The 12,915-nt window shown below is 54.2% G+C and overlaps 2 protein-coding genes across 3 annotated transcripts; both read right to left on the bottom strand.

Annotated features, from left to right (window-relative positions):
• Positions 1-284: 284 nt before the first annotated feature.
• MCEMP1 (mast cell expressed membrane protein 1) lies at positions 285-3,127 on the bottom strand. Its single transcript, XM_058728142.1, has 7 exons — positions 2,838-3,127; positions 2,381-2,518; positions 1,719-1,847; positions 1,441-1,491; positions 1,216-1,362; positions 886-910; positions 285-770 (listed from the first exon to the last, which is right to left on the bottom strand). The coding sequence occupies exons 1-7, from the start codon at positions 2,929-2,931 to the stop codon at positions 695-697; spliced, it is 660 nt and encodes a 219-aa protein (XP_058584125.1). The 5' UTR covers positions 2,932-3,127; the 3' UTR covers positions 285-694.
• A 5,411-nt stretch (positions 3,128-8,538) lies between these two features.
• RETN (resistin) lies at positions 8,539-10,131 on the bottom strand. 2 transcript variants are annotated; one of them, XM_058728140.1, is made up of 4 exons: positions 9,958-10,131; positions 9,651-9,775; positions 9,219-9,296; positions 8,539-8,709 (listed from the first exon to the last, which is right to left on the bottom strand). In XM_058728140.1, the coding sequence occupies exons 1-4, from the start codon at positions 10,092-10,094 to the stop codon at positions 8,573-8,575; spliced, it is 477 nt and encodes a 158-aa protein (XP_058584123.1). In that variant the 5' UTR covers positions 10,095-10,131; the 3' UTR covers positions 8,539-8,572. The 2 variants fall into 2 exon arrangements, with proteins under 2 accessions (XP_058584123.1, XP_058584124.1); XM_058728141.1 differs by having other exon boundaries at positions 9,651-9,825; positions 9,958-10,072.
• Between the last annotated feature and the right edge of the window lie 2,784 nt (positions 10,132-12,915).

Raw genomic sequence — 12,915 nt, 5'->3', positions numbered from 1 at the left:
GGGCGCCCCACTTAGGGAAACAGTGTATATCTCGGGCCACAAACCCTACTGGGCACACAGTCTCAGGCACGGAGACTGTTACTCGCTGGGTACAAGTTCATGGGCACAAAAGGACCCATTTAGGGCATTCATGCTCACACACGCTCGTGCCCCCAGGGCTCCTGGTTATCACGTCCGCGTGCTTGCTGTGTGACTTTCCTCATCCCTTAATACTTGCAGACCCTTCGCCACCGGGTCCCCACCCCCACCCCCAGATGCTCCCAGGAACAGATCTGAAAGCCACATTCTTTCCCATTGGCCTTTATCGTCACAAATCACAAAACGTGAGTGCGGAAACAAGTGAACGCACAAATGTACCCGCTCTGCACACCCTCGGTGACATAATCAGTCACACACTGACACCCACCTGTTCACACAACACAGGTAGTGACAGGGTACACACTCAACACCCGCAGTTACAGTGATGTACGGGGTGCTCCACACACACACACACATGCACGCACACACACACACACAGCTCCATGACATTCACACACAACATACCACAGGACATTCACACGTGTTCACAGTGCAACACGTGTTACCAACACCCGCGCTCAGGCTGACACACTTCTGCGGTCCTTGCTGACACAGCCGCCCACTGTGTCATGTGTTATCGCTCCCATGACACCATGAGGCACACATGCGGCCGTCTTCACGGGGAAGTGCAGCCCCGTCCTCCAAGCTGCAGCCAGGGTGTCAATGTCTTCTCATTTATTGAGCTGTGGGCTCTGAGCAGGATGAAGACCCAAGGTCAGGCAGATCCCTCCCCCCCCCCCCCCCACAAAGAGAAACCAGGGCCAGAGATGTGGCTCCCTCCTCCTCCACCTCCCTAGCCCAACTTACGTGGCTGCGGCTTCTTCTCTAGTACCTTGGAGATTTCATGCAATTTAGTCTTGATTTGGCTTAAGTCTGGGGGCAGGGAGACAGGAGAAAGCTGGTCTGGGCCTCAGACAAGGCCCTCACCTTTACTGGAAGCCTCTTCCCTCCCTGCCCACCCCGCCCCCCACCCCCCAGCCTGGGTGTTGCAGAGCCCATGTACTCCCCGCCCAGAGGGTGACATCCATCACCCCCTAAACCCTGAGCACTGGGAGGGCAGACCCCTACTGTCGCCTCCCCCAATCCCCCAGTGCCCAGCATGAGACAAAGCCCGCCAGTAAGGGTCTGCAAGGGCACCTGTTGACAGCGTCTTCACTTTCTCATTCCCGATGTGGACATTTGTCTTGATCATGTCAATGACCTGCCTGGCCTCTGTGATGAGCTGCTGGATGCTGGTCCAGCCCTGTTTCTGCTCCTCCTGACACTGTTGTCCTGAGATGGAGACTGAGGCGAGAAACAGACACGTCTGAATCACCGCTGCCCACCCCGACCCCATGGGCCTCCCCCAGGTCCCACCCTTACCATTCTGGAGCTCCCTTTTCACGACCAGCAGCTCCTGGGACACCTCAGAATCTGTTCAGGAGGAGGGGCGAGGGAGGCAGGAAAACCCTTGAAGCGCCCCCAGTTGGGCTGTCCTGGGAACAAGGGTGGGGGAAGGGAGAGCAACGAGGGAGAAGGGAGACAGGGTGGGAACACGGGGCCTCCCCCACCTCCCGAGGCCCCCCTTTACGCCGCCCCAGCCCCCTCCCCACCCACCAAAGAACGACAAAAAGGAAAGTGAAACCGAAGACCCTACTCACTCTTCACCAGGACCAAGGCCAAGAGAACGATGCAGAACAGGGCAAGGAGGATGTACAGGCTCAGGGTGGCTCTGTGCAGCCAACGAGGGACCTGGGCAGAGTCTGGGGCCGGCCTCGACCAGGCTGGGACTGGAGCAGAGGCAGGAGAGGTGACCTCCAGGGCCCAACACTGCCGCTTAGACCGTCGGCACTGACTCTACACTGAGCTCTGACTCAGAGCTGTCTCACCTGCTCCCACTCCTGCCGATACAGCCACTGCGACCACCAGCATGCACCCTGCCCACAGCCACCAGTAGTTGTCCGTAACGCTGTCACCATCAGGTCTCCCCCTTGCCATCCCCGTTACCAGCACTCACAACATCAGCAGCACCTGTCACTGACGCCCATCCACCTCAGTGCCTGTCATTATCAGCACTGTCCCCAGCAACAAGTCTCATCAGCTCTTGTCTAGGTGGTTCCTTCCTGATCCACTGCACGATCACCTCACCATCAACATTACCCACACTGTCACCAACACTCCCACCAACACCAGCACCACTCGCATCATCATCGCCACCTGCGGAGCTACCCCCTCGACTGTAACTCACAAGCCCTGAGGCCACCACGCCCCACACCATTGCCCCAGGCCTCCTCACAGTGCCCTTGTTCCCGTGATGTCCTACCAGGGGCCCCTCCCGAGGCTGTGAGGTTCGGGCTGGCAGGTGGCTGCTTGCCTCTATTCTTGGGTGGTGAATGGCTGCCCCTTGGTTGCTCCTGGTTTCTGAAGGTCAAGGTGATATTCTCATAGTCAGGGTCTGCACCTGTGGGTGGGTCAGTGAGACTGGAAACCTGCCTGGAGCTCTGGGGCTGGGGTAGGGGTCGGAGGGGGGCTCAGAGATCTTGGCTCAACCAAACCCCTGCAGATAACAGATTTCTGGGGATAAAAGAGAAGGAATGGGGAAACAAGATCTGCTTCTTGGTTAGGTGGAGAGGGCGTGCGTGAGTGTTTGGGGGGTACACGTACACACGTGCCTTTTGGGGTAGGGGAGGGAGCCCTGTGACCCAGCTTTCAGCCTCTTACCTCTCCCATCCCAACCTCTCCCTCCTGTAGTCTCCCCTCTCCACCTTGAGGTACCTAACCTTCCTTATGGGCTGGGGCCCTCTGTTTCTTGTCTTTGAAGGCTGCTGCTTGCATCTTGACCTCTTGATTCATGCAGATTTCCTCAGACCCCATGGTTCCCAGTCTGCCAATTTGCCCACACACACCCCACCCACCGGAAGGTGTCACGGCAGATGAGGAAATCTCTGGGTTGAGGGTGGGGGGAGGAGAGGTCAGCCTCCTCTTTTCAGTGATCTGGGACCCTCCGACCCTGGGGCATCCTCTCCTCCTTCCCAGATCCAGAGGGTCTTAGGAGTCCAGAGGTCTCACGGAGGGTCAAGCAGAGAAGCCCATGGACCCAGAGACAGGACAGAACAGTCAGGAACCTGTGGCGGTCATCCTGTTGCAATATACAAATGTATTGAATCAACACTTGTATACATCAGACTTACACAATGTCACATGTCAATTATGCTCAATGTAAATAAATTCAAAAGAATTTAAAGGATGATCAGGAACTTTACAGGAAGCTGTGTGTGTGTCTCCCCAAATGAACTTTGTCCCCTGCCCCTCTCGGGAGAAAACCTGGGGCACCTGGGATCCCCACCTTTCAGGTTTGAGGCAGCCGGGCTTGGAAGCAGGATTCCTGAGCCTGCCCTGTCTTTCTCCCCCCCCCCCCACCCCGCGGCCCCAGTCCCACCCCTCAGCTCCACCCCAAGAATTCTGCTTCTTTAAGGCCCCATGGGAGGAAAGGAACGGATGTAAGGCAAGAGGACCAATTACTGGAGCCCCACCCACATCTGGGACTGAGGCCAGACCCACGCCTTGACCTAACCCTGGATGTGGTGTCCCCTCTCCCCGGGTCCCCAGACAGAGACTAACTGGAAACACTCACTCTCATCCACACATCTGCTCACCTACCCACACTCACACACACTCCCAAATACCCTTACACATCTGCTCACATATTCACATGGCTTGCTCATTGGCATGCCTCTACATGTGCTTGCCCTAGAGAAATATCCATATTCATGCATTCACACTGTGGCACTCTGTCTAGATGTCTTAGAGCTCTCTTTGTCTGTGACCTTGAAGACTGGAGATAAAAATGAGACAACGTGTACAGGGAATTTTCTCTTTAACTTTAGAACAGTGCCTTCTGGTAGAAATGTAATGTAAACCACATCTCCAGTTTCTGGGGGCGCCTGGGTGGCTCAGTCGGTTAAGCGTCCGACTTCAACTCAGGTCACGATCTCGCGGTCCGTGAGTTCGAGCCCCACATTGGGCTCTGGGCTGATGGCTCAGAGCCTGGAGCCTGCTTCAGATTCTGTGTCTCCCTCTCTCTCCCTCCCTCCCCCATTCATGCTCTGTCTCTCTCTGTCTCAAAAATAAATAAACGTTAAAAAAAAAAAATTTTTTTTAAATCATCTTAAAATTTTCTAGCAGCCGCATTAAAAAGATAACAAAAAGACACACTGTTAATTTTAATAATGTATTGTACTTAGCATAGTACAATTATCACTTCAGCATGTAGACGAGAGTAAAAAATTATTGAGATGTTTTTGGTTTTTGGTTTTGAGACCTTTCGGTTTTGGCTTTGAGACCTTTTTTTGGTACTAAATCCTTGAAAACAAACGTGTCTTGTGTTTACACTTAAGGCACATTTCAAGTATTTGATGGCTGCCCTGCTGGACAGCGCTGGTCTAGACTATTGATGAAGTTTTGGGGTGATGGGTCCAGAGCCAACGGCCAAGAAAGAATTCTTAAAGATGTCTTGGTGCAAAAAAGGTGATTTTATTAAAGCATGGGGACAGGACGCCTGCGCAAAATGCCCTCATTTGGGAGGGGATCAGGGGTGGAGTAAGTCTCTAAGGAATTTTGGAAGCAGGCGTTCCAGGACCTTGCTGGGTTGGCTGTTGCTAGGGAAACACCATTTATTACTGTTTGATAAAACCTCAGTCACGAGACCCTTCAGATGTATATGGGGGAGGGGCCAGAAGCTGGGAGGATGGTTGCCAGCATATATCTTGGGGCAGTTGAGATAAAGGAAGTTGATTTACAGGATCCTTGAGGTAGGGATCGTGTTAAGCTAAGGTTTTTTTGCCCCCAGGAAAGTGTCATCCTTGAGGCAGCTGAGCTCCTAGAGGGACGTCACTCTGCTGGTCACAAGGACTTGTCAATGGGCTGTAGGCAGTAAGCAGATTTGATTTTTCATTTGCCTTAGTTTCCCACATCACCATGGCAGCTACTTAAACCCCTTTCCTTTGTTCTTGGGTAGCTGGGAGTGTCCAAGGAATATCACACAGATCCCACCCAGGTGAGGGGGGTGGGGTGGGGTGGGGTGCTACTTTGTGCTCAGCCTGCCTCGGGCTCCCTCATCAGCTATCCTAGTTTCCTCCCTTTGGAAAAATAAGTAAAAGAGAATTTAAAAGACTTTTATGTGTGAGAAGTCTGTTTTAGCTCTTAAATGTGTGATTAAACTGTTCTCTAAACTATTGCCAACCTTGTCTGCTCAGAGATTGGTTTAATAGTGATTCGATGGCAGGGACGCCTTGGTGCCTCAGTCGGTTGGGCCGGCCAACTTCGGCTCAGGTCATGATCTCATGGTTCATGGGTTCGAGCCCCGCGTCGGGTTCTGTGCTGAGAGCTCGGAGCCTGGAGCTTGCTTCGGAATCTGCGACTCCCCCTCTCTCTCTGTCCCCTTCCCAGCTTATGCTCTGTCTCTCAAAAAATAAATAGACGTTAAAAAAAAATTAAAAAAAATAGTGATTAGATGGGAGCTCCTCCCTCTGACCTTAGAAAGAAGTCAGCAACTGAGGAATTCAACCCCCTTTCCTGATGTAACAGCCGCGGAGGAGCCGGACCAGTGGGCAGCTGGCTCTGCTGTGATGGACAGGTGCAGGGGGTGGGGCCGCAGCACCGCACATTACGGAAGGTCAGTTGAAGCCAAGACCAGACTCCAGCCCTCTGGCAAAATGGTAGCTGTGAAACTGGAGGCCCACAAGCAGTCATGAGAGGGCTCTGTGGGGTTCCCTGACCAGCCCCTGCCATGGAGTAATAGTCTCAGTTTTCTCTTAAGAAAGAATATGTGTCTCAAGTCCAACCGACCATAAACCAGAGGTTGGTTTAGAGTGGGCACATGATCCAGGCCCAGCCAATCAGAGTCTAAGATTCGACACAGGGGTGGGCAAATGAGCCAGAGTCAGCCAATGAAGCTCAGGCCCGGGACTTTTGTTGTATTTACCAGGAAAAAAAAGGCATTTCGTCTTTTTTTCCTCTCCACTGGGACTCTCAGGGACTGGGAAGATGTAAGCCTGGAGCTGTGATGGGGAAGGACCTGCTGAGAGAGAAGCCAGCACTGAGGAAAGCAGACCGGAGAGGCAGTCGGGTCCTGGAGGCATCATTTGATACCTGGATCCAGCCATACCTGAATCCATTGTTCTACCCTGAGCCTCTCAGTTACATAACCCAGAAATTTCCTTTTACTTTTGCTCACACTAGTTTGAAGTGGCATTTGTGGCACTTGCAACTAGACCAATCTTGGCTGCCTCATGGGGCTGGGCAGTTGGCAAATGAGGAAATGGAGGCTTAAGAAAGGAGCTTGCCTGTCCAAGTGTGCACTGTGGGACAGAGAATGACTGTGTTGGAAGTGAAGGGTCTGAAGAGTACCCTCTTGGGGTCCAGATACAGGGGGACAATTGAGTGGGACTTGGAGGTAAAGACACATTCTGATCAGAATCTGGGGACAAAGGAGGGCACCCCCCTCCACATCAGTGAGGGGGCGGGACAGGCCAGGTACTAGACTCAACTTCTCTCCTCCTCAACACACTTCTGACTCAGTGGTCCCACCTCAACCCCATGGCCGCCGTGGGGTTAGGAGGGAGGACCTAGGAGAGGAACCTCTGGATTGGGGTCTGGGTGGGCTCCAGGGGCAACAGGAGCATTTGTGATGTCAGCTTATGGCCACCAGGAGCAGACAGGAGGCTGTGGCATCGTAGGAGGTGGGTGGCGGTGGAAGGAGAGTCCAAAACATCTTGAAAACCAGGATCCCACCCCATTGCCCATTCCCAAGTCCCTGGAGCGTGCTGCTGGGGACTGTGACATTTGAGGCTGGGGTCCCTTTCAAGACCGGGCACCAAGTGTTCTGAAGTCTGAGTCTGTGTCTTTCAAGGGACTGGGTTTTAAGATAATTTAAAACTGTCTTAACTAATAGGATTATTATTTGATAATAATGACAATAATAATAATAAATTAGGATTAGGAGTCCCAGGGAACTGGACTCTGAATCACCAGATTTGTGCCCCCAGGAAGCTGTGCAGGGGTCGCACGTGACTCATCTTCTGGGTCAGAATTCAGACTGAGATCGCGGTCATTCCAGGCTGGGATGGGGACTCTGTCCAGGGCTTAAATATGTCTATGTGTCTATGCTCCTCTTTCCATGGGCACACCTTTGTGATTCAGGGGTGCCTCCTTGTGCCTACGTGTGTGTGTGTGTGTGTGTGTGTGTGTGTGTGTATGCGTGTGTAGGCATGGTGTATCCCTGTGTGACCATAGTAACTAGGTTGTGTACTGTGTGCACATGGCCGTGTGTAACTGTGTCTGGACATGGAGGGTGTGCACCTGCGTGGGGTATCCACGTGCGTATGCGGTTATTTATTTAATTTTTTTTTTCAACGTTTTTTATTTATTTTTGGGACAGAGAGAGACAGAGCATGAACTGGGGAGGGGCAGAGAGAGAGGGAGACACAGAATCGGAAACAGGCTCCAGGCTCCGAGCCATCAGCCCAGAGCCCGACGCGGGGCTCGAACTCACGGACCGCGAGATCGTGACCTGGCTGAAGTCGGACGCTTAACCGACGGCGCCACCCAGGCGCCCCAATTTATTTAACAGACATTTCCTGAGTGCCTACTATGGGACATGCTCTCTTTGAAGCGCCAGGGATACACCAAAGAGCGGACAACTACCCTGCACTCTGTTTTCATATTCAAGTGTCCGTGAGGGTGTATATACCGCGGGTTGTTAACTCCTCGAAACTGCGCCTGCAAGTGTGAAAACGTGAACTCGCGGTTCGCGTTCTCAGCCGGCTCCGGTGGAGATTCCTTCCTGTCCACGGCCTGGCTTTGCCTGTGCCTTGAGGGACTCTCAGTGAGGTTGGGGAGTGAGGGATGGGGGCTCAGGACTCTGGGCTGAGAGGTGATTCAGGGGTCCACCTTGACCCCGGGGCTACTGGGGGCTTGGGGGGCCTGGAGTGTATGAGGGATGGGGGGGGGGGCGGGGGTCCCCGTGCCGTCCAGACCTAGACCCCTGATGAAGCCTCGTTGTGGGGGCTGGGGCAGAATGAACCAGCGCCTTCCTGGAAGGCCAGAGACCCGAGGGTGATCGTCAAAGTGGCCTCAAAGGTAACACCCACTTCCCCTCCTGAAGGAGGCGATGCTCCTTGGGTGTGAGTGTCCTTAGAGGAAGTTGAGGCCCTCTTCTCCGAGGCAGAGGTGGGGGCAAACATGGCAAGAGGGGGATGGCCAGAAGAAAGCCACGGGCGCCGCCCCCCGGCCACCGCCTCCCGCCAGCGTCTACGTGCCCCGCTCTTTTCGGAGACGCCAGCTCTCTCCCCCAAACCCCAGCAAGACAGCGCGGCGCCCAGACCCTCGCCGTCGTCTTCTCAGGGTTTATTTCCAGCCCCGCCCCTCCGAGGCCTGGCCTCGCCCCATCTGAGGCCCGTCCCCGCCCCTCTGAGGCCTGGCCACGCCCCCCAGCCCGAGCCGCGCTCGGGCGACCTCAGGCGGGGGCCTGCACGCGACAGCAGCGAGCCCCCGTCCAGTCCATGCCCGCGCACTGGCAGTGGCAGGTGGTCTCGGCGCGCACGTCCCACGAGCCGCAGGCGGAGCCACAAGTGCAGGCGGTGACGGCGAAGCCTGCGGGCGAGAGGGGAGGGAGCTTGGCCCCGAGCCGGAGGCTACGGGCCTGGGGGTCGGAGGGGGCTGGAGGCTCCAACACCTGGGAATGGGGGCCGCAGTGCTCGCGGCAGGGAGGCGGGCGGCTGGGGGGCCTGGACTCTCCAGGGTCCTAAGGAAATGCGGTCCCGGAGCGGGGGCGCGGGGAGGGCCGGGGCTGCAGACCAGGACTCCAGGGAAGTGGACTCGAGCAACCGAGGCTGGGGGCGCCTGGGGGGCTCAGCTGGTTAAACCTCGGACTCAGCTCGGGATCCCAGGGTTGTGGGATCGAGCTTCGCGTTCGGCTCCTGCTGAGCCTGGAGCCTGCTTGGGATCCTCTGTCTCCCTCTCTCTCTGCCCCTCCCTTCCTCTGTCTCTCTCAAAATAAAGAAACCTTTAAAGGGAAAGAAATAGAGGCTGGTCTTAGGGGGAGGGGGTACGGGGTACTGGGAATATAACTGAGAGCCTGGACAAAGGACTTCTGTACTCACCTAAGGGGCAGGTGGCCAAGTCACCCCTGGAGGTGACCGTTCGGCAGCTCAGGCCGATGGTCCTTATTGTCTCAAGGACTGTGGGAGAAGAAGGGACCGAATGAGACCAAGCTGCCCCTGCCCCACTTTCATGCTGCCGGGGTGGTTTGGAGACCCGCCCAGGGGGTCTGGAAAGCTCTTTGGAGGAGGGCCCAGGTGGTCGGGGCCCTGGTGGAGAGCGAGAGCTGTGGGCGGGCAGCTCACCGCCTCCCAGGCTCCCATGAGTGTTTTAGAGGAAGGAGGATTTGGGGCTTCTGCTGAAGGCCGAGCTGCATGGGGGCTGCGGTTGGGTCGGGTCTGGGGGTGAGGTTTGGTTCTGGTTGGGGCTGGCTTCATGGTGGCTCTATGTCAGGAGTTAGAGGGGTTTCTGAGGCCCCTGCTGAGGGTCCTCACTTGAGCGGGTGCCGTCCTGGATCTTCTCATTGATGGCTTCCTCCACTGGACACAGAGACCTGCCACACACCAGCAGCCCCAGGACAGGGAGGAGGAGGAGGGGAAGAGCCTTCATTCCGCAGGCACTGCAAGAGGGGACCAAGACACCCACAGCTGGGTCCGGGGAGGATGGGGCCTACAGAGCAGGAGGGATATGGAACCCTGGGTCCCTGTGGGGGACGCGGCTGGAGTCCCCGCTTCGCCATGGCCCCCTCCGGCTGGGGCTCTGGGCTGAGCCAGGGCTGGGCTCTGGGCAGCCGTCACTTACCCTCTGGATGGACTCAGCAGGCCAGATCTCAGACACTGATTTCGTGCCCCTGCCACATGTCCCTCTTTAAAGCTTCTGAATGTGGAGCTTCCTGTCTTGGCAAAGTTTCTTGGCCCCCTGACCCTCCCATCCCACATCCGGGGCCAAGAGGAAGCCCCCAGGCCAGACTCCAGGGGCCTAGGGGTGGGAAGCCCTGCCCCCCTCCCCCCTGCCACAGTTTCCCCATTCAAGAGCCCCCCCTTGTCACATCCGGGCTGGGGCTGGTCCAGGAGGTAGTGCCTGGGGCATGATTCCAGAAGCCCTGGTTCCAGACGCTGGGAGTTTGCATGCAGGGGTGGGGAGTGCAGGCGAGGCCAAAATAACCTCCCCGTGTGTGAACTGCATAGGAGGTTCATACCCGGATGCCCATCAACAATGGAATGGATACATTCATGGTTTATTTTCCTTCAATGGAACGATCCGCAACAGATGGTGACAAACGACAGCCCATGGGACAAATCTGGCCCACTGTCTATTTCTGTGCAGCCCAGGAGTTAAGCATGGTTTTACGTTTTTGGGTTTTTTTGGTTTTTTTTTTTTTTTTAATTATTATTTTTTCAGGGCGAGAGAGACAGAGCGTGAGCGTAGGAGCAAAGAGAGAGAGACGCAGAATTCGAAGCAGGCTCCAGGCTCTGAGCTGTCAGCACAGAGCCCGACTGGGCGCTCGAACTCACGAACCGTGAGATTATAACCTGAGCTGAAGTCAGACGCTTAACTGATCCAGCCACCCAGGCGCCCCAGAACCTCATTCCTTTTTATGGCTAATATTCCTCTGTATGGACAGGCCATCTTGTGTTTATCCATTCTTCTGTTAGTTGTCGTGTGCATTGTTTCCACCTATTGGGTGTCGGGAATGATGCCTCTGTAATCATTGGTGTATAAACATCTCTGAATCCCTGCTTTCAGGTTTCTTGGGTATATACCCCGGAGTGGGATTGCTGGATCATATGGCAATTCTATGTTTAACTCTTTGGGGAGCTGCCAAAGAGTTTTTACATTTTTAAATCGTTGGGGGGAAAAAATGTAATCCTTAGTGACATATGAAACGTATATGAAATTCAAATCCCAGCGCCCATAAATAAAGCATTCTTGGAACGTGGCCATGGCCACTATTTTATAGATTATCTAAGGCTGCTTTTCCTAGGTCAGTGGCAGAGTTGAGAGGTTGTGACAGAGACTGACTATATGGCCTACAGAGGTGAACCTGGCTATATCTGGTCCTTTACAGGAAAAAAAAAAAAAAATTGCCCACCCCGGGTCAACAGAAATGAGTATGAATGAGAGATCACACTGTATCGTTTGCAGCTATATGCAATAGTCTGGAAGATTCTCACCATTATAATTGTGAGCAAAAGAATCTAGGCCAGGGGCGCCTGGGTGGCTCAGCTGGTTAACTAAGCATTCGACTTCGGCTCAGGTCATGATCTCACAGCCCATGGGTTCGAGCCTTGCTCTGTGCTGACAGCTCAGAGCCTGGAGCCTGTTTCAGATTCTGTGTCTCCCTCTGTCTCTGCCCCTCCCCCGCTCATGTTCTGTCTCTCAAAAATAAACATTAAAAAAAAAAAGTAAAAAGTAAAAACAATCCAGACCCAAAAAAGAATATACCACACAAATTCATATACTAAAAAGGACCAAAAATGGGTGCCTGGGTGGCTTAGTTGGTTGAGTGTCCAACTCTTGGTTTTGGCTCAGGTCAAAATTTCACGGTTCATGGGTGTAAGCCCCACGTGGGGCTCTGTGCTAACAGCACGGAGCCTGCTTGGGATTCTCTGTCTCCCTCTCTCTTTGTCCCTCCCCTGTTCACACGATCTCTCTCAAAAATAAATTTGAGGGGGGCCTGGGTGGCTCAGCCAGTTGAGCGACCGACTTCGGCTCAGGGCATGATCTCACTGTTCGTGAGTTCGAGCCCCGGCCCGGCTCTGTGCTGACAGCTCGGAGCCTGGAGCCTGCTTCAGATCCTGTGCCTCCCTCTGTCTCTGCCCCTCCCCCACTCATGCTCTATCTCTGTCTCAGAAATAAATAAACATTAAAAAAATTGAAAAAATAAATTCGAAAAATATACATTAAAAAAACCCAAAAGGACCAAAAAAAGAAGAAAGGAAAAAAAAAAAAAAAGCACAACGAATCTATGCTGTTGGAGGATGGAAGTTTCCTGGGGAGTCTGATGAGAAAAGGGCAGATGGAGGGTTTCTGGGAACGGAGTGAAAAATTTGAGCTTACGCTCAGATCCGCACCCGTGTCTTTCTGTATGTCGTATTTTGGTGAAAGTGATAGGTGTGTGTGAAATCCCTGTGTAAAAACAGCCGTGTACACGAGCCAAAGTATAGGCAATGCTTATTGAGCACCTACTATGTGCCAGATGTGACGCTATGCACGTGTGTGTGGTGGGGAGCAAGGGGACACCCCTCCCCCCCCACCCCGCCCTGCACTTTGCCCTGTCGGAAGAAGACAGACACCAAGAGAGTGCTCAGCCAGCCTCAACCCCCACCAGTCACTTGTGCCCTGAAGGACAGGAACCCGGTTCTGGGAGAACTTCTGACATTAGAATGTCCCACCCAAGGGACGCCTGGGTGGCTCAGCTGGTTGAGCGTCTGACTCTTGATTTCGGCTCAGGTCATGATGCCACGGTTCATGGGTTTGAGCCCCGCATCGGACGCGGCACTGACAATGCAGGATTCGCTCTCCCTCCCTCTGCCCCTCCTCTCCCCCTTTCAAAATAAATAAACTTAAAAAAGAAGAAGAAGAACATTCTTCCCCGGTGGAAGAATCCAGGGAGGGTTTGTGGAGGAAGAGATGGCTGAGAAGAAATCAGAGGATGAGACAAGTTAAGCAAAAGAACCAGTGAGAGAGGGCTTTCTGGGTGGAAGGAACAGCATGTCCCAAGGCCCTGGGGAAGGACAGGATGCACCAGTTTTGAGG

The sequence above is a fragment of the Neofelis nebulosa genome, chromosome 4 (genome assembly GCF_028018385.1).
Source record: "Neofelis nebulosa isolate mNeoNeb1 chromosome 4, mNeoNeb1.pri, whole genome shotgun sequence".
Taxonomy (NCBI): Eukaryota; Metazoa; Chordata; class Mammalia; order Carnivora; family Felidae; genus Neofelis; species Neofelis nebulosa.
The sequence above is the reverse complement of the archived record's forward strand: the minus strand, read 5'-3'. Positions and strand labels throughout refer to the sequence as shown.